The 22152-nt window shown below is 37.1% G+C and overlaps 2 protein-coding genes across 2 annotated transcripts in view; both read right to left on the bottom strand.

Annotated features, from left to right (window-relative positions):
• The window catches only part of LOC118734196 (transcription elongation factor SPT6), a 105382-nt gene extending 90901 nt beyond the window's left edge, over positions 1-14481 (bottom strand). The window contains exon 1 of the mRNA XM_036463919.1: positions 13665-14481. Within this exon, the coding sequence (XP_036319812.1) occupies positions 13665-13672 (8 nt within the window). The 5' untranslated portion in view covers positions 13673-14481. The remainder of the gene's footprint in view (positions 1-13664) is intronic.
• Positions 1-22152, bottom strand: part of LOC118734197 (protein ALP1-like) — a 145821-nt gene that overhangs the window by 116161 nt on the left and 7508 nt on the right. The gene's annotated exons all lie outside the window — the stretch shown is intronic.

Genomic DNA, 22152 nt, shown 5'->3' with positions numbered 1-22152 from the left:
AGAAAACAGGTGAAACAGTGAAAAATATTGAAGAGTGCAAAACAAAGCAGTTGTGCTCATCGCGTCAAGTCGATGATGCAGTCGTGCAGAACATGATGGCGCGTGTGCGATGAAAAAAACGATCACTTGCATATGCAGCAAATAATAACTAATATTTTAACATTTTAATAACATCTAAATTTCCAAGTTGTATAATATAAAAAAAAAAATAATTTCAAAGCCTTCTAGTTTGTTTCTGGTAGTAATTTCTAAGTGTCGCAGTTTTGGTGTGTTCACCCTTTATAATTATAAATCCCAAATTTACTGCTCTTCACTATGCAAATCAACTTCAAAAAGTTCAACTGTTAATTGCTAAGTTAGCTTTAGGACAATCTTGACCATCTTATATATAGACACATTAAGCCCGTTTCTTTAGCTTTAAAACGACGTTAAAATGAAGTCTCTACGATAGGCAGAACCCGAGATATAACGATTTGAAGGAGTACATGATTAGTCAGAATCACGAAAAAATGCAAACTTTGACAGATCACATCTGCGAAGGAAAAAAAGAAGAAAAAAATTCCTCGAACACGTGTTAGCTTATTTCATATATAGAACCCATAAGAAAAATTTGAAGTCAATGGAAAGTGTGACACCAAATTTGGTGTCCGATATGAAAAAGAATATGAGACATATGTGAGGTTGCATAAATTATTTTGTAGAGAGTAAAAACACTTATATTTTAAAATGGCTCTCTTTTTTATAAAGCAATCGCATTTCTGGCTAGTATATTTCAGGACGAATGGATAAGGATTGACCAAAAGCTTGTCTGAGCAAATCCAGTTTTTGGTAGCAAAGGTCTGTTACGCAGGATGACGATACGCGGTTTTATACTTTAAACGACGATATATACATAGCTGTGTAAAATTTCAGTACATTGCACATTAGGTCAAATGATTACTTTTTCTGTGCGAAATTGAGAGCAGCTAAAACAATGCATTATTTTAATGTAAAAAGTGTAAAGGCAGTAAATAAAGTGTGAAAACATGACTTGGCTTTCGTAAAACAGACTTTTCTGCTTTTTTGTATGTGATGAGTGTATATCGACTGCTGAGTGGAAGATCGACCTATCTCGGTAGCCAGTTCGAAAACGCCCTATCTCAAAAAACTTTTCAAAAACGTCCTACTTCAGAATTTGGTTGAAGTACGCCCTATTTAAGAATTCATTTTAAAAACACCCTATCTCAGTTGCCGATTCAAAAACGCCCTATACCAGCTCATTTTCAATACAGTTTGAAGTGAGATAGGGCATTTCTGAATCGTATTCTGAAATAGGGCGTTCTTCAACCAAATTCTGAGGTAGAGTGTTTTTCAATAAAATTCTCAAATAGGGCGTTCTTGAAAACTTTTTTGAGATAGGGCGTTTTCGAACTGGCTGCCGAGATAGGTCGATCTTCCACTCAGCAGTCGATATGTGTTTAGGTAGTACTCAAAAACATTGTCCAATTAGCATGGTTTTGACACAAGTTATTTTCTTACCATACTCAACCCCCTCCCACTTGAAATGAGCTACATAATAAAATAAATATGGTCACATGTACATAAATGCTTTCTTCTAGCGATTAATTATGGCATTATCGAAATTCCTAAATTAAAAAAAAAATAAAAATATTTACTAATGTCTCGCAGATATGTCTTGAGGAGAAATTCCTAAAGCAGTTAGTTTTCATAAACCACTTCGTTTTGACTTGAGGTTTCAGTATTCCCAAATTTTCCACCTGTATATCTATTATTGTGACACATTTACCAAAAATCGCTGGTAACTTCCTGAAAAGGATACGAATGTTTTTGAAAATAATTTGTGAAAAGAATGTTCAAAGCTCTATTCACTTTGAGTACAAAATTTCGAAATTTCAATCCGTAATTTCTTTCAAGGATTTGCCTTTTTGTGAAGGCTGCTCATCAATTGTCTTTGCGAATCGGCGCAAGTGTATTTGTAACATCGCCACGGCTACGCTACAGGAGATAAAATGTAATCCAAATTGAGGCTGCTATTTTTTTTTTGCTATCACATACTTCCATTTTCACTATTTATCGCCATTAAAATGGATTATTTATCACCAACAAATTTATGAGATATTTTTGGAGATAGCTAAAAATTCGGAAAAATGTTAGCTTTCCTATTTTAGCATTTTAGCGATATAGAAAGTTAGTTAGTCGACACACTTGGCTTTTTGATTTCGAAAAGAACTTCATTAGCAAGAAACGCGATGTTTTCAGATCTAAATATTTTAGCATCCTTTCCAAATTGCTTTCCATAATTTTCGTCTTTCTTTGATAAATAATTGCAAAAAAGGCGCGTTTTTCTTCGAACATGGAACTTTCGCAAATATCAGTATCACCAAATTTTTTTTTCAACATGGTTGACAACCGAAAAGGGCTTTTCTTTTTTCGAACATCCAATCAGCCAAACTACAAACAACTCGCCTTTTGTAATAGCATGATAGCCCAGAAAAAAACTGTTTTTCTTGAAAACGGCTAAAAACGGCGAGTTAAGTAAAATAAAATCAACTCATTACATCTTAATTTATCCACTTCCGTTTCCATTTTGTTTGCCGAAAGTTAACAAAATTGTAAAAGCTTACATAAAATCATAGTGTAATAAGCAAAGTGAAATCAATATATGACATATGGGTGTTTCCAGCGGAAGGTCCACCACGACAAAAAAAATAAAAGTTTTATATCTAACGTATTTACGGGCCGATTTGTCTGCTTTTTAAAATATATACTGGCTATGTAAGTAGAATCATGTTTGCATAAAATGGTCTTCCTAGGTGGTGCCAAGGTCGAGATATTTCGAAAAACCGTATTTATGGTCCGATTTGGTTCGAATTTGGCGTATGTGGTTGAAACATAATAAATCATAGATTTCTAATAAATTGACCCTGAATTGGCGCTGAAGTCAAAATATAAAGTATATTCTACATAAAATACATGTTTTATTTGCGTTGAAAATTCATTTAAAAGCAATATTAACAAAAATATAACGATGGAAGTTTATGTCACGTGACGCCACGTCACGTCACGTTTCACACTTGGGGTTGTAAAAGAGAATTGAAACAATTTGCATTCATTCAAAAAAACTCTAAAAACAACTAGAATTACTCCAAATCATATTAAAATAAGTTTCATGAAAATAGCCATCCACAATTCGCAGAGTTTTGCGATTTTGTAAGAAAAGAAAAAATCAACTTCCATTTTTTGTCACGTAACGACACTCTCTTTAAATGCTTATATTTCAGGACCAAGCAGTTCGATTGATTTCATTTTTCGGTTAAATATAGAGCTAATTATGTGCTATACAATGGCCCAAAAAAGTTAAAGAAAACAAATGGTATTCCTTGATATTCCTTGTTTGTATCACATTGAAATCGTACGACTGTCACGTGCGCCACCATGGGAATACCCATATTTATTTTTTATACGTTTATATGACAACGGTTTTGTCATTGCGTTAACCCATTTGAAACTAGCAACATTATAAATTAATTTCAAAATAAAAAAATTTTGATTTCAAATCAAAAAATAATTGTTTTAGGAATTAAAGAACAAAAAGAAAAAAAAATCGTTTAAAATTCCAGATACTTGCTGTTTATGCAAAAGCACCCACAACAATGAGGTAGGTATGTTTCGTGTGCTAACAGATGTTACGCAAGGAAGGGATGGGATTAAAGCTTGTGGTGTTAAACTAACTGGATCAACGAAAGTTTGCGCTCTGCACTTCAAATCGAATGATATCATTTATGCAAGTATTAATGCCGAGAGAAGACACCTCGATCCAGATGCAGTACCATCAAAGATGTTACCTGCTATTTCATCAGATGAGAGGTAATGATCAAAGTGTGGGTATTTTCTCAAATGCATTAGTGCAAAGGCATATCGTGAAAATAACGTCTAATAACTACAACCGCAGTACGCCAAACAGATGTGAAGTATCGCATAAAATTTATACTTTCGCCAATTTAGTAATAATAGATGGTCCTGATTTGTAGTAATTAATTTGAGAAAGAATCCTAAATCTTAATGTGTATATATATACATATATGGGGAAATCTCTTGAGATGGGGACATTCTGCGTACTGGCATATTGTTTCCGAGACAAAGCATCTGCACTGCCAAGTGCGGTTTCTGTACCTTCGTCAATACTATTTATATGTGCAAATAGTTATTCACAAAAAATACGGTTCAAATGACTAATTTATTTGCTAAAATCGAGAAAATTAGGAAATTTCTAGTGCAACTCGCATAAATTCTGAAAAAAATATTGCAACTTGGAAAATCTAACTCAATCAAATTCTGCAATAGAACAACTAAATTTTGAAATAGAGGGTTGTTGAGGGTTTTGCTAAAATCGAGAAAATCAGGAAATTTCTAGTGCAACTCGCATAAATTCTAAAAAGAAAAATATTGAGACTTTGAAAGTCTGTCTCAATCAAATTCTGCAATAGGGCGTTCTTCAAATAAATTTTGAAATATAGGGTTGTTGAAAAGTTTTTTAAGATAGTTTTTTAAGATAGGGCGTTTTCGAACTGGCTGCCGAGATAAGTCGATCTTCCACTGAGCAGTGACACTAATGGTGTTTTCGTTTCTACCAAAAAATGTCACCTTTTGATTGCCCCTTCCTCTTTTCGTGTGTGAATGAGGACTAAATTTGTAGTGATACCCTATAACAGGGTTGAGTGTAACACCAAATACATTTTGCACCCTGGAAGGTCAACATTTTTTTAAAGAAACTCACTATAAGTAAGTTCCATTTGGTGTTCCCAACGCAGATAAGTTATTCCTCTTTTCTTACCAACGCAACGACGACCCTTTTCAGGGGTATGCGAATGTTTTCTATACCAACATGACCTTGCAATAAAAGAAGTTGTGTTCGAATTCGCTAAGCCATAACGCATTCGTACATACATATGTATGTAGCTTTTGTTATATGCTTCATAGTACCATACGTGAACCAAAGCCGAAAGAGGGTTAATGTAAACAAATATAAGAATTGTTTACATTTAAATTTTCAAATAAGCGTACGTCAAATATTGATTTCACTTTGTTTATTGCATTATGCATAAAATCATAAATGGAAATTAATCAGAAAATTTTTGAGGTTATGCAAATAAGTTTTTTTTTGCAAACCAATAATAAAAAGAAACTTTTTTAAATTGGGACCTAGGTTCTCACTTAAAGTTTTGTTTTCCATTTAAAATTTTGCTTTAATTATTCGAACTTTACAAAAAAATGCACGTGAAATTTACAAAATAAACAGGTTGCGCAAACAACGGGTCAATAACGTTTTGTAATTTGGTTTATTGCTGTCTAACGGTGTTTTTTATTTTACAAAAACTAAGTGAAGTTTCTGTTATTTTTTCCTACAGAATGGCAACAAAAAATAATGTAAAACTGCCTTTACGAAATTGGACTTTCGCACAGCCAAATGAACCATTTGACCTAATGTGCATTGGCTTAAGCGGTTCCAGCGATAATCGATATGAGAATTTCAGTTTGTATGGGAGGTTCCACGCCCCACTTTTCGCTCAAAGTACGGTATTGTTAACGTATGTATGTGGCTGTTTAAAATTTAGGACGTTAGCATAAGGCGGTTCCAGAGATAGCCGATATGAGAAGTTAAGTTTGCGTGAGGAGCCACACCCCCTTTTCCAATATCTGCCACTTTTCACCATAAGTATGCTACTGATAACATATGCAGCTATGTTAAATTTAAGGACGTTAGCTTAAGCGGTTCCAGATTTAAGCGATATGAGAAATTCAGTTTGTATGGGAAGTGCCACGCCCCCTTTTCCAATAGCTTCCAGTTTTCGCCATAAGTAGGGTATTTACAATTTATGCATCCGTTTCATGTTTCAGCGTAGTTGGTTTAAGAGATATATTGGTGCCCTCAAAAAAGGGGCTTCAACATTTTATTATGACGAATGTATATGTGTAGATATCTATCTGTTCAGAATAATAGAGATTACGCCAAGTTCGAACACTGTTGTTTGCTTGATTGCTTTCAAGTGATCTTTATCGAAATAATGATTACGTTTTTATACAAACTAAATGCTTACGTAGCTAAATAATAAGGCCATAAAAACTTTAGTTCGTAATCAAAATTATTGTAAAGGCTTTATTCCCACGTTTTGGTTTACATAAGCATAATTAATGCAAATGCTTTATTCCCACGTTTTTGTTGACATAAGCATATTCCACATTTTGCGTCTACTTTCATTTGCGTGCATTAATCAACAATGTCTTATATGTAACTTGACACATACATGCCTAATTATTTGGCTATAAGAATACACTAAAAGGCATAAAGTGCAAGCTACGCATACAAGAATGCAAGCGAAAATTAATACCCTGTTGAATAAAGCCAATGCAATAGTTTCTGACAAATTAATTAATTTCCCTTCAAGGTGCTGACATATGTTCCAAATATGAATGAAATCGGTCCCGCCGTTTGGTAGTTTAGTGACATACAATATAGGAAAAACTCTATGAAATTGTGAGATCGTGACATCTCAGCTTTCTTAATTTTTTGGCAACAATAACAAAAAGTTTTGGATTTTTTTAAACCGAAAAACCTACCGCATAGAAGATCCAAAAAAGTACTTTTTACAGAATTGAAATCGGTTCAGCCGTTTGGGCAGGCATCGCGGTCATACGAAAGACATTTCATTTTTATATATCGGTTTTTAAAGTACAAACCGCGTATCGTCAATCTACAAAACCGCGCAACTGACATTTCCTGCCAAAAATTGGATTTGCTCACACAAGCTCTTGGCTCAATCCTTATCCATTCAACCTGAAATATACTAGCCAGAAATGCGATTGCTTTATAAGAAAGAGAACCATTTTAAAATATGAGTGTTTTTACTCTCTAGAAAATAATTTATGCAACCTCACAGACGCGGTTTTGCATTATCTTGATACGCGGTTTTGCATTTTTAACTTTACTTTAAACGACGATATATAGATTGCACACGATTTAGATCAACCCCACTAGAAGATAATTCTGAGTCTGCCCTAAATATTAAAAATGCCAACTTAGATAATTTCTGGACAAGAATGCAAAATTCATATGATATGGTAGTAGAGACAGAGGAGCATGACCTTCCTGAAGATTTTAAACTTTGTACCTACAGCAAATACCGGTCGTGCCAATCACCTATGAGAACCCCAAAACGGAAATTGGTGACCAGCTCCACCTCCTTAAACAAATGAGCATTCCCACGCTTACGCTCCCTACCTCACAACCCAAAGACGAATCTGGCTTTGGCTTAAAAGTCCCTCCTTGTGATACTGAGGTCTCTTACGGGGGTTATGAACAATGACCGTCCTTCCGTGACATGTTCACGGCGGTCTACATAAACCACCCTAAACTCACAAAAACGCAAAAATTTTACCACCTTAGGTACAAAACACATGGTAAAGCCGGCCAGATCGTGCAACAATTCGCCCTAAGTGACGACAATTTCGAGCTGGCATGGGAAGCCCTCCGGTCCCGATATGAGAACAAGCGTGTATAAGTGGAAAACCAAATTCGAGTTCTAATGAACTTAAAGTCAATTCAAGTGGAGAACAGTGAAGACATTCAAAGGCTTCAATCCACTGTAAACAACTGCGTCCAAATCCTGGCAACCCAGAATGTATCCACCAAAAGCTGGGATCCCATTTTAATCTACTTAATTACCTCGAAGGGAACACTGTTAATTTTTTTCTTTTTTTTTTTAATTTTCATGTGGCGCAGGCCCTTAGGCTAGCGTCTATGTAGCCTGTGCTTAAATCCGGCCCTGTATGTAAGTGTATACTGTTGCGTAACTTTGTTTTTACCAAGTTTAGCTGACTGAATAAAGTTCCAGGTCTGCATTAGACCAAGGTAGTGAAAGTAAATTAAGTGCAAAATCCGCCAGATCGGAAAAGTTTGAAATTCTGCCCAAAACTGCTTTGTACTACTTATATTAGGTCTAATCTTTTTTGTACGAGTTCGAAAAGAGCACTCGTTTAAATTTCAAATTACATGTAAAGTAGAAATGTGCCGGCCGCTGTGGTGTAGTGGTAAGCAGTGCGCGCTTCCACTCCGCAACGCCTGGGTTCAAACCCTGGTCAAAGCAGCATCGCAAAAAATATAGAAAAAGGTTTTTTCTTAACAGCGGTCGTCCTTCGGCAGCCAATGGCAAACCTCCGAGTGTATTTCTGCCATGAAAAACAGCTTCTCATAAAAATACAATCGCCGTTCGGAGTCGGCGTAAAACTGTAGGTCCCTCCGCTATGTGTGACAACATCAAGGCGCACGCCACAAATCGGAGGGGAAGCTCGGCCAAACACTAACATATGTGTAAGCGCCAATCTATTATTATTATTATAGAGATGTGCCGGATTCGGATATCCGGTAGACTGTGCTGCCCTTTATAAATTTCACAATATTGTTATATTCGGTTTTGTTGTTTAGCAACATACTTATGACCAGATTATCTGCTTTTCCTAGCTGAACTATCCAATAAGTAATTAAAAAATACAAATTTTCTTCTCTGAAATCCAAGTTATAAAATAATCCTGTATTAAAAAGATAACTTCTCCGCCTGCAACCCTGATTTATCGATTATCTTTGGTAAAGAGAGGAGAAACGTCGAGGACAAAAGATAAACAACAATGAACGCCGCTAAGCATTGTATTTGATGTATTTTTATAAAAAAATGTGATGAAAATCCAACTATTTTGCATGTTTACATATCGTCCCACTTCCCGCATCGTCAAGTTTTTGTAGTTATGTGGATAGCCAAATGATGGGTAGACAAGGCAGTGAGATATATTTACAGCTACCCCTTATACCCAGACAAGGAGATTCTTTAATTTGGTGGAAGCATGGCCGCAAAGAACACTGGATCACAAATTTTAGTTTGGTTCTTGTTCTCCAGGCGCCAATATTCAGTTCTAATGTAGAATTGCTCGGTGATTCCGAAAATCGAGTTAATTTTTGCAATTTACCGTTATTCAGCTTAAGACAAGTTCCACTTCATAACTTATATCTTACGAACCAATTTAACAATCTTAAAATGAGGTACGTCAAATGAAAGCTGATGAAATTCTCCATAAAAGATATATATACGCCACTTTCCGATAGGACTGATAGTTTCTGACAAATTAATTAACCATTCCAGTTTTTTTTTATTTATTTATGAAAAAATGAAAAAAAATCAAACCTTAACACTAGAAAAATTTAAAAAGTAACAGGTTATGTGCAAAATTTTTGCATTGGTGCTAAAGCCTGTTCTGTTACAAAAAAAAAAATAAAGTTACTAATGAAAAAAATCGATTTATAAATAAAGAAGTAATGAGTCGTCAAATGAAAATGCGCAAAGATTTTTTGTATGAAATATGAGCAGAAAAGCGCGTTACTCAGGTGTACGTGGCTTATGAGTATCAGACATCTGCAGCGGGTGCATAATTTTCGTGTATACTCGATCATCTAACAAAACCCGTTTTGCATCATTCTCTGTATACGAGCAGAAGTATTGTTCGTTAGCGACTGCGCTCACGACGAACATGTTGGCCACAACACCCGATTGCTTTTCATACATACTTGATTGGGTTCGGGTGCTTTGCAGCTCAATATACCCGGGTGTTCGAGTTTCAACCCGAGTGTGCACAAAATTTTCTTGATTGGCTTATGGCGTTTTCGTTTCTACAAAAAATGTTGCCTTCTCATCGCGCTCTTCTTAGTGTTTGTGCGTAGAGGGCAAAGAGAATGTTGCATCATCACGACGCCTACATTCATGTAGGTATTAAATGTGTGTAGATCGGCAATGCCCAAGCCCTATTCACTCGGTGCACATTTATTTTTTGTAAAAGTACTTATGTACCTACATAGTTTTAGGCTGTGTATTCTAATATATACACACACAGCATTCCACGCGAAACTATACGAAATAGATGCACAAACATTTTTGTCTACTTCGCTTCTAATTTTTTTCAATGCGTATGCACAAGCCCAAAGCAACAACATTTTCGTATGCTTTGTTGGAACATATTGGCGCCAGTTACCTTCAGCATAAATTTCATTGTTGTCCTGCATTTTACGCAATGTTCGGGTGTCCGTTTCATTGTTACACAAATTTTCGGGTTAGCTGCGGGTGTCCGAGTGTGGTGTTCGCTTGTGCTCAATTTATAGCGAGGGTGATCGAACAGACTCGTTCGTACTCAAAGCAGCTGTCGGGTGAGCATCTTGATCGAACACATAGTAGCCGAGTGTGGCGTTCGCTTGTGCTCGATTTTTAGTGAGGGTGATCAAAAAGGCTCGATCATACTCAAAGCTGCTCTCTGATGAGTATCTTTCTTCACAGGAGATTTCACACAAAAAATCTTTGCGTATTTTCATTTGACCACTCTTGACCTGTTGTTTTTAAAATTTTTCTTCTGTTAAAGTTTGATATTTTTTTAATTTTTTTCATATTTTCATTATTATACTATATATCGTTTATGGAGAATTTCATTAGCTTTCATCTGCCGTATTTCATATTAAGATTGTTAAATTGGTTCGGAAGATATACGGGATTAAGTGGAACCAATTTTTGTTTTAAGCTGAATAACGGTAAATTGCAAACATCTCGAAAACGTATCCATAAAAAAATAAGTAGATTCTCGGAATCAGCATTGAAAATTTTTGCTGTAAACCAATGGAATGAGTTTTTTGCAGATTTTTAAAAACCTGCAAACATGTTTTTTTTTAGCAACTTTCTAAATTGTTCATTTACAAACGTATAGAAAAGTTTTTCACCAATTGAAATAGAGTGGAATGCCTCTAAATAAAATAAATTTTTTACTTTAATTACTAATTAAATTTGATTATGAGAATACAAAGAAAAAAATTCTGAACTAGATTTTTAAATTTAATCTTCTATAATCGAAATCCCGAAATCCGGCCGAGTTTTAACCTGCCTTTTTAACCGTTCTTCTGTTATCCGACTGTCCGGCCGGATAAGCCGGATTACGGATATCTACCGGACACCCGGCACATCCCTAATGTAAGGCAACAAACAACACAGCTCGTATATGTTAACCGAGTTGATATCCGAGTATGTATAAGGTGCTGCCAAATTCAATTATGGCACTAATGTGAGTGATCGTCGAAAGTAATTGGAAAATTTCAAATTAACCGTCAAAATTTTTTTACAAAATTACAAATATAAAAAAGGCAATAGTAACACAGTCACATTTGTTTTCTTTCATTGACCGTAAAAAAGAACAGACGCACACTGCGGCCAAAATTCTAAGGTTTAAAGAAATAATTCCAAATTTCGTACTAGGGGGTTTTCGAGGCCTCTAATTACGAATCCGCTGTCAGAATTGCAAACTTCAAAATGGCGGATCCAGTAAGCCGTCTGGTAAATTTCGGGCTTTTTAATTAGAATTCCTAGAAAGAAAAGTATGTCAATTTTAGTGTCACAAAGTCCAAGATTGAAGTAGCTAGGACTTCCCTTGATTTTTGAGAATTTTTTTTGTTGACAGTGCCGGTTATTTTCTTCCTTTCGAAGTATGTTCGATGATATGAAGAAAATGAGCAACGCCTTAAACAAAAAAAGTTTCCAAAAATCAAGTCCCACCTTCTTTAAACTTGCACTTTATTATACTTAAATTAAATGGGCCACAAAACTGCATACTCAAAATTTTACTGTGAAATCTAATTAAAAAGCTCGAAATTTATACATGGAGGTGAAGCTAATATGTATAATAGACTGCATCACCACAAAAAGTTGCGGTTTTTCCGCCGGGATTACAAAATGTATTACATTTTAAGACGTTCATTAAAATATTTCGGAAAAATATTAAGATTTAAGCGGTCTGGACCGATTTGAAAATACCTCCAAAAATGGTGTTTTTTATGAATAAAAATAGTTTCTTAAAGAACTTTTTAAAAAAAGGCATATGTACAAGTAGAATTGGATGCACTCAAATTGAGTGAAATGATTGTTTGGCGGTGGCGCACTGCCGCGAAGGGGAAAAGTCTCCACTATTGTACTCCGCCCAAAAACGGTGCCGATCAAGAGCAAGATTGTAGGAAAGAGAAATGACGCGAAAGACCGCAGTAGGGGTGTCGCCTTTTTGCTCACTCATTGCGGCACTTTTGTTGTCCGCCGTATGATGGCAATGGCAAAGCCCATGGTGTTTGTTTGTGTGCGCCGTGGTGGCGACCGCGAAAGCGCCCAAATTCTGTTTTAAGGAATAACGGGCCGGCGCCAATTGATCGGGCACCAACAACACCGGCACTGAGGCCCTATGCGGACCGGGGACCGGGGCAGAACAAAAAGAGCATTAAGTGAGGCAACACCTTTATTCCGAGTGCGTGAAGAAAAATTGAAATAGTGCAGTGTTGTCGGTTGGCTTCCCCTATTGTGTGTCCTAATTCTATCCTTTTTAGCATCCTGCACCCTGAGCCCAGTCATTTCGGCGGGTTAAAGTTACCCCCAACAGCTTGGGAGGTATTGCGAGTGGGTTCGTAACCGTTTGGTTGGACCTCACCTCGGGTGCGCCCAAAAAACAAGGTTTCGTCTTTTTAAATATTCGTGTTTTAAAATTTTCTGATAACTTAAAATTTTCGACCCACCCTATTATTGCATATATATATATATATATATATATATATATATTAGTTGGTGCCGTTCAGTATTTTTGTCGCTGTTGTCCCTAGCTAGATTTTGTTTGTTAGGTATTTGGATTGCGTGTACATTGCCCCTTGCAAGCAACCCCGCCGTCTCCACTGAGCCAGCCGGTTGCTTGGAATTTTTCTTGTCATCTCCCTGTTGTGCGTGCATTTGTTTATTTCGTTTGGCCCCTTTGTGTGGTTGTTGCACACGGTAAATTAGGTGGCCGGTAAGGACATATTAGGATGCACCAAATTTGAAGGTGACAAATTGCCCGACTTTAGGCAAGGAATTTTGATTACGTGGGATTACTTTTTCCAAAAGGTTTGTGGTAACACAAGGAGTTTAAAAGCAGGTGAGAAATTTGTGGTTGAAAACGGTGCAGTGAAAAGTGTTGTGCCAGACCCATATATACGTGCGTATTTATTGTGCAGTAGTAGTGTTGTTGTTTGTAATTCACTTAGTTGTGTCCATATATTGCGCACATTAGGCCTGTTCATTTGGCTAATTTTTGGTTTATTTTTTTCTAACAAAAGTTTTGTTTATTTTTTTATTAGATTTAAATAGAAGGCGTTCTCGAAAAAAACGGGTTCGTGGCGGAACGTAGCGGACGCTTGTGCAAGCGGATCACAGATAAGTCTAGTGTATAAGCGATTAGGGCGCGGAAAAAAAATTAAATAACTAAAAGAAAACCAAAGTGGAAAAAACCAGTTTCAATTTAATTTTCTTGTGGAAGCGAGCTTTTTTTCTTCTTTGAGCTTAGACAAATTTTAAATTAATAAAGCCTAGATAAGTATTAAATCCAACAAAACAAGTTACACACACACATATAGTATTTATATTGCGAAACGAACTTAAATACTCGCTGAAGTTTAGTTTTTTAGTTACGCACATACATATATTTGCATTAAAATATTAGCCGCTCCACTTTGCGTCGAAATTTTCTCGTACCCATACTTTCATATTTATATATACGTGCATATATACTCTTACTTGTACATATTTAGTTGCCGTGTTGTTTTAGTAGTGCGTGTACTTTTTTTTTTTGTGGTTAGGCTCTATTGTTGTCACGAGTTAATATCGCTTTCACGATATGAGTTAAAAAAATATATTTTTATTACTACGCCGAAATGCGTACACTTTATTGATATTCTTAAAACTGTTTATAATATAAGATCTTACAGCTATTTATACTAGTGAGATGCGGCTGCTGTTATCTGGTAGCAAGTTGTTTGTTGTTATTGAGATGCGGTAGTTATAACCTGCTTGCCATTTCTTTGTTGAAATTCGGTATCTGTTATCTTGTTATCACTTGTTTGTTATTGTTGAGATGCGGCGGTGGTTATCGCAGTGGATTATTCCATTGCCAGATGTTTGTTGTTTACATGTTGAGAATGCATTTCTTGATAATGCATGTTTGGTTGTTATTGATGATGCTTAGTGGAAACTTTGTTTACGTGCCTTGTGACGAAGTCATTAACTCCCCTCCTTCTTAAAATGAAGCGTCCTCGCTTTAACGTATATGTTGTTCTTGTTGGAGTCTGAATAGTTCTATTTGATACATTTCGTCGATGCTTGTTCTTCTTGCTTCCGCTTTCTTTGCTATGTAACATGTGCAGAGTTTGTCTATACCATAAATAAGTAATGCTAGTGTGCATAACCCCAGGATGCAGTAGAAGGTGTATTGGACGGGATGTTCCTCGATTGGTATCAGGAAAGTTGACATTGACATAGGACTTCTAGTTGTTCGTCATGTTGTTTGTATATGACATCTTTGTATTCCTGTTGCAGGTTGGAATATTGTTTTCCATCGATTGTTGCAGAGTAGTTGAATTGTATTAGTTTCGGCCCATCTATTTTTATGTTGTTCCAGGTGTGGTTGTAATCTGTTATGATATTTCCGTTTTCAAGTATTTGGAGTGGTGCGTTGTTTTCGTGTATCACTTCACATTTGGCAGGCTTATTCTCCAATATGTTAATAGTGCAATTGTCTGAGTTCTTAATTTTACATATATAGTTCCCAACATAGTTTTTACATTTTTCAATAGGTGCAAAGACATTGTTACATTTTGCTATCTTAGAATCTAATAATATCTTTCCATGTTTGTATGCAAGTGGGTATATATTGAACAAGTTACATTTTGTGTTTAATATTGGATATTTATTACAATTGCGTGGTTAAAGTAGCAGACATGTATGTCAGAGTATTATAATATATTTATTAAAGGTGATGCTTCATTGGATACTATTTGTTGAATATCCTTTAAGTTTAGAGTTCCTGCGTAGAAGTTTCCATTTTTTGCAAAATTAATTGTATTAGCGACAGAGGATAGTTCGTTGTATACTTCGGTCATCACTAAATCATCTGTTATAATTTTAGGATCGAGAGTCTCTTAAATTCTTTCAAACTGTGAATTTATTTTCTTTTGTTTGTTACTGCATATTTAATCCTGTCTTAATTTCGATTAAGTCGTCGTGATCGGGTGTACCCGTAATAATTTTAAGAGCTGACCCTAGAAAGTTAAGTGAACGTCTATCCCTAAAGATGTTAGGAAGTAATTGTGACTTAAGTGTCTCTCTTCGAGATTGTAAGTAGATCGTACTATTTTGTCATAGGGTGCTAATATTTTTGAAATGTTTGCTACATGATATAAAAATTAAGTGTCGTGGTACACGTATACTGGGTCGGTTTCTATCATTACTTATTTTTTGTCCTTCAAATCAATTATACTGTCGCAGAGGGCGGTGGAGGTTAAAAATAAAATTATTATTCTTTGCATGTTTGCACTCGTATATTGTCTTTGTGTATACCTGTACCACGATTTGTAAGTATTGTGTCACCTCTGTCTTCTTTTATTGTATGTTTCGCGTATTTCGTATTTTCGTACGTTTTTGTTTCGACGGTGTGTTTTGGAGTATATAACGTCCCCTTTTTTGTAAGTGATACTCTTACGATTTTTATTATGGTATGAAAGCACTTTGTTTTGATTTGTTTCGAGTTTTTTCTAATGTCAGGATACCCTCCTCGATTAAAGAACTCGTCCTCGGGTTTCTCTCCTGTGACTGAGTGAATTGTTTTGTTGTATCGTCGTACCGCGTTAAAAATTTCGTCTTCCGGTGAGTGGTTATGTTCCTGTGCTAGGACTCGAGCGAGTTCGATCAGGGTGCTATGTGTACGCTCAACTTGGCCGTTGGTTGTCGAATGAAATGTTGGTGTAACTGTATGTACAATTTGTAGTTTTTCGTAGACTTGTTTCGCACATATGCCCGTGAATGTTGATTCGTTATCTGTCATTACATACTTGGCGTTTGGGTGAATCTGTGATAATATTTCGTCAATGTATTTGTATGTATTCTTTTTACTTGGAATTTCCCGTATGTATAAGTACTTTGAGTATTTATCAGTTGTGCTGATGTATGTGTTCCCGTGTGTTTCTGAGCTAAAACGATCGGGGTATTTGGAAACGTTGAAGTTATGTAATTTTCTATGTGGAATATAGTTTGTTCATCTATTTTTATAGCATTCGTTACCTTTGGGTTTATTATTCTTTTCAGTCTATCATTAATTCTTCTTTAGTCGAATAAAAAAGTGTGTCGTGAATACGAAAAAATATTTTGCGAAGAGATCCACTAAGTTGGTTGCACTGTAGTTTATGACTATTTGATTTCTAAATGTATTTAATGGTTGTTCTCGCGTTTAAATTTTTTTGTTGGTGAACTTTAAGCTGAATGTTGTGAGCAACTTGAAGTGTTGTTAATCTGTTGGCGAGACAATGCATCAGCGACAACGTTTTGATGCCCTGGTTTATATACTAATTTAGCACCGCATTCTTCTATGAAGTTTTTCAATCGTTTCAGTTTAGTGTTCGGATTTTTATCCGAAATCGAAAAGATGAGTGACTGATGGTCTGTATAAATCGTTAGATCTACTATACCATATAGGTAATTTCTTAATTTTTGAAGTGACCAAACGATAGCGAGTAATTCCTTTTCATTCGTGCTGCAATTTTGATCAGTTTGGCTAAGAGTTCTAGATATAAAGGAAATAGGTTTCTTGTTCTGAGAGAGTACAGCTCCTATTGCACAGTTACTTACGTCCGTCGTTAGTTCAAAAGGTTTGCTGAAGTCTGGTTGAAATAATTCAACTTGTGCTTGTAGTGCGTCTTTTATTTTTATCAAAGCCTCAAGTGCTGTTTCGTCTAGATTAATTGAGACCTTTGCGCTTTGATTTTTACTTACACCACCATTGTCTCCGCGTAGAAATGTTGTTAGAGGTTTCGTTATTGCAGCGAAATTCTGTATAAATTTCCTGTAATAACTCGCTAGGCCAAGAAATGATCGTAATTCTTTTAAATTTTTTGGAGTTGGATAATTCTTTATAGTTTGAATTTTATTTGGATCTACAGTTATTTTATTATATTTTATTATATGTCCGAGGTATTCGACTGAATCCTGGAAAAAATGCGATTTCTCGTTTGAAATCTTCATATTGGCATTGTGAATTGCGTTTACTATTGTACGAATATGTGCCATGTGTTCCTCGGGTGAGGAGGAATATATGAGTACATCGTCAATATAAACATATGCGAACTTACATATATGGACGTAGGATATCGTCTACGCATCGCTGAAATATAGAAGGCGCGTTCTTTAAACCGAACGGCATCCTAAGGAACTCATACTTTGCGCCATTCACACTGAATGCAGTTTTTTCTCTGTCTGATTTTTTTTTATCAAGATTTGGTGAAAACCTGACTCTAAGTCTATCGTTGTGAAAACCTTTGCTTTACCTAGATTTTGAATTGTCATAGCAACATCTGGGATAGGATATCTATCAGTGATATTCTGAGCGTTAAGCTTCTGAAAATCTACTACCATTCGTCTTTTAGGTTTCCCTTCGTTATCGGTACCTTTTTTTGCGACGGTCCAGATTGGAGAATTTTAAGGACTTTTGCTAGGTTGAATAATTTGGTTATCTAACAATTTATCTATTTCTTTGTTTATAAATTCATTGTCTGCTATCGGATACAGATACTGTTTCACCCAAATAGGATCTTCTGATTCTGTCCTAATTGTAGCTTGTATTGTAGTCGTAAACGGAAGGATTTCGTTAGTTTCGTCATTTATTCTCATGATATTTTCGATTTCAGTTTTATACATGTCGTTATTAATTGTGAAATTCACTTTTTGGTCGCTAACTACTTGCTTTTTATATTTATATGAGAGTTTATACTCGAAAATGTTAATTTCTGCTTTCAAGACCCAAAGACCGTGTTCACCCAGAAGCATATCGAACTCCTCTAAAGCTTCGGTTTCAAAAAATACTAAATTATGATTGAGTAATGTAATAATTTTCTTAGCTTCGGTCAAAGAGTATCCATGAAGCGTTTTAACTTTAACCGGTTTTATGGGTATAGATTCTCCAATTTTACACTTAGAACTAATATAATTATTTGTCGCACCTGTATCAATTAAAATATTAACGGATATACCTGTCGTTTGACACCGCCTTTGGAGACACGGTAATCCGTTTATTCTCAAAAAAAAAGCACTTCTTGTCTCGTAGATATCATCAGTATGTGGGGCGAGTGATTGAAGGTCTTCGTCTCTCGTCTGGTTTATTCGTTGTACTTTGTTGGTGTTGTAATTTCTTGAAGAAGGAATTCTTCCGCGTTTTGCTGCTTGTTGATCTTCTCTGAACGGGTTATAGAATCGTTGATTGCTGAGAGTTGTTCCTTGGGAGGGGTTGATTGTTGTATTGTGTTGGTCGTACGTGTTGACGAGAGTCATCTACTTCCATTGGTTCTTGGCGTGGTTGGTGGTTATATTGTACCTGCACATTTGGGTTATATCTCCTTCTATCATCATATCTCTGTTGTGGAGGATTTTGTCGCTGGTTATATCTTTGTGGTGTAATTTGTGCGTCGAACTGCATGTTCGTATCGTCGTGGTAAATCGTGCTTGCGATTGTATATGCGGTTTCCAAGTCTTTTGGGTGATGACTGTATAATGTGCCGCTTGTATAGCTGCTGTTGAGTCCTGTGATGAAAGTACGGACTGCTTCTTGGTTTGCATATTCTAACATGGATGCAGATCCTTGTTCTCCTGACATCTCTATCTTTGAGAGAGCGAGATTCAATGCTTTGCTGATTTCGCTGTGAAATTCCGATAGCGTCTTCCTTGTGTAATCTTCTTCATTTCTTCCAGAAGTACATACAATGGTCGTTAATCAGCATATGTGTAATCAAGCCTGTTGATTATCGAATAGAAATTCAGCTTGGTGTTGTGGTTGATTAGAATATTTGCTGCCTCTCCAATAATTTTTGAGTGTATAATTGTAAAGGCTGTATAATAGTTCGGGTGGCTAGAAAATTCTTTGATATTTTCCATAAATGTCCATGCCCTTTTTCTCCAGGATCTGTACTGGTTCTTATCTCCACTGAAGCATGGTATGGCTACAAATGTTTTTAAATTTATAAGGTTCCCGTCTGTTATGTTTAGTGTGAATTCTACATGATGATCTGTCGTAGTGACTGTCTGGGAGGATTGTTGTGCTTTTAGTGTATTTACCTATAATTGTGTGTTATTTAGAGCCTGTGTGAGTATTTCTACCTGTGCTCGTACAGTTGCGATGTCATGTGCCATTGTATCGTCTTGTGGCATTGAGCGCATAGAATTGAAAATTTGTTGGCGTTTATTATGTGAGTCCAGCGTGAAGGATTCTCTTTGAAGCCAGGAATTTCTTATTTCGCTTTTCACCTTTTTATCGGTTTAGGCTGCCTGCTATTTCAAGGTTTGCCTTTTACGCGACTGTATGAACTTGTTATATCTCACTTTTTCAGAGATTGGTTTTATGCTTTTCTTCAAAGCCGTGGAATTTTTATTTTATTATCCTGTAGTTTGAGGATATTTGGCTGCAGTCAAGAGTTAGACCGGCATGAGCCCCCAGTTAATATCGCTTTCACGATATGAGTTAAAAATATATATTTTTATTACTACGCCGAAATGCGTACACTTTATTGATATTCTTAAAACTGTTTATAATATAAGATCTTACAGCTATTTCTACTAGTGAGATGCGGCTGCTGTTATCTGGTTGCAAGTTGTTTGTTGTTATTGAGATGCGGTAGTTATTACCTGCTTGTCATTTCTTAACTTGTTAAGTCGCCGTAAATTTTTTTTTGGTTTTGTTAATTATTTTTTTTGGAAAATTTAGATTTTATTTGAGCCTTTTAAAATTTATTTTAATTAATCGATCTCTTGGTTTGGCAATTTATTTCCTACTTAATTTACCGAATTTTATTTCTCTTTCATTTTCGGTTTCCTGTTTTTACGGTCCGCCTCTTGGTTTAAATTTTTTATTCAATAATTTTGTTTCGATTTATCGATTTTTTGGAACGTTTTAATTAACTAATTCTGGCAATAAAGTTAAATTTTGCTTGTATATTTTTTTTCCTTTTGTTTTAGATTTTTGACAATTATCACTTTTATTTTTCTATGAATCTTTGGGGTTTTGTTATTTATTTATTTTTTTTATTCTGTCTGACTTGGCGATTTGTTTTTTTTTTCGTTTTTGGATTTTTTGAATTATTTATTTTACTGCGCTTTTGATTTTATTTTAAATATTTTGGGTTTTCTTTACATTTTGGTTCTTTTTTGATTCATACGACATGGAGATTAATCGGTTGTCGCAAGAGGAGTTGCCGTATGAGATGGAGGCTCGGGGTCTTCCGGTAGGGTCGGTCGACAATATGCGGAAATCTTTGCGGGCGTCAAGGTTGTTAGAGAGGAGAGGGTCGGTAGACCTCTTCCAGGACTACCCCTTCAGTTTCGAGAAGGATCGGGTCGCGGTCGAGCAAAAGTTGAAGGAGGTCGAGTCGTTGATGATCTAGTTGGCGAAGGGCGCGAAGCCGTCGACTGGAGCCAAAGCCATGGCTAAGCTATAGTGGTGCTTAGCAAGGATAGGGCGCGCGAAACCCAGTAACGATGCGGAGATGACGCAGCAATCGAGTTTGAAGAGCAGGTTGATGCTTTGCTTGGCTGACTTGCAGGAGGCAGTTGGCGAGGAGGACGAGCCGGAGCGGATGAGTGACGAGAACGAGGTTCGGCGGTACGATCGGCAGGGGCACCAGGCGAGGTGGCCGAAGAGTGGGCGTGCGGGTCGGTTAAACCGGTCGGGAGCGTGAAGCCGGATAATCTTTCAAAGTGGGACGTGCGTTTCGATGGGGTTCGGTTCACGCTTTTCTGGAAAGGGTAGAGGAGTTGAGTGAAGCCCGCGGTGTGGCCCTGCTCAACCTTTCCGAGGTGCGGTTGATTTATTTTCGGGGAAGTCACTTCTATGGTTTAGGTTAGTTAGGCGCTCGCTAAGTAGTTGCGAGGAACTGGTTAGGGAGTTGAAGTTGGAGTTTCTGCCCTCCAACTACGATGACTTGCTGATGGACGGGAAACGGCGGCGGACTCAGGGAGCGAGTGAGTCCATCGGAGTCTACGTGGCAGCGATGAAAATTATGTTCGGTCGGTTACAGGAGCCCCTGTCGGATAGTAGGATGCTAGGGATAATTAGGGAAAATCTACTACCCTTTTATCAAACGCAGCTGGGACTAGTTTCGCCAGGATCGGTTGCGGAACTAGTCGCCTTGGGTAGAAAATTAGAGTCGGTTAGGTCGTTGGTTGAAGCTTTTGTCCCTGCACCAAGTCACAAGGCCAAGGGTATGTTGGAGCCTGACTTGGCTTATGCCTCGGTGGGCTCGGAGGTCGCAGCGGTGGCAGATTCAACGGACCACGAAGGGTTTAGGGCGGGGCCTAATAGCCGGTGCTTTAATTGCAAGCGTTTCGGACATGTTTCAGCTGAGTGCAGGAAAGGTATTAAATGCTATGGTTGTGGCAGGACTGGGGTGATGAAATCAGATTGCCCGTTGTGCAATGAGAAGCCAGGGGATTCCCAGGGCCCCCAACGAAGTCCCGAGGATGGTGGTCGGTGACACCACAACCCGTTTAAGTCGGAAGTTAGGTCGGAACCGAAATTGGAGTCAGGGTCGAGGTCGAATGTTTGGTCGAAGTCGGAGGTTCGGTCTAAGAAGTCGGGAAACGGGAGATAGACCCCTGGGACAGCAGGTCAGGTGGTCTAGTAGGACGAGCTAGTAATCCTGCTAACTCCCAGCTGGCTAAAGTAGGGTTCGTTGATTCAGATATTCGGTTGGCGTATTCGCTTGCCTCGGACGGCTTCGATAAGCGCCCGTATTTGGATGTGAGGACTTTTGGTTACACTTTTAGGGCGTTGTTGGATTCTGGTGCGTCGAGAACGGTAATTGGTCAGTTAGGTTGGGAAGTTTTCTCATCTTGGGGCGTTAGGGTGTCTTCATCGAATATTCCCTTGAAAGTTACCCTTGCGGATGGAGGCCATGTATCGGTGTTAGGTTCGGTTTCGCTGCCAATTGAGGTAGAGGGCAAGTCAGTCCTCGTTGAGTGCCTCATAGTTCCT

This window comes from Rhagoletis pomonella, unplaced genomic scaffold (genome assembly GCF_013731165.1).
Source record: "Rhagoletis pomonella isolate Grant_MI unplaced genomic scaffold, Rhpom_1.0 Rhpom_scaffold_00002, whole genome shotgun sequence".
Classification (NCBI taxonomy): Eukaryota; Metazoa; Arthropoda; class Insecta; order Diptera; family Tephritidae; genus Rhagoletis; species Rhagoletis pomonella.
Note: the sequence above shows the minus strand (reverse complement) of the source record. Positions and strands in the feature narration are given on the sequence as shown.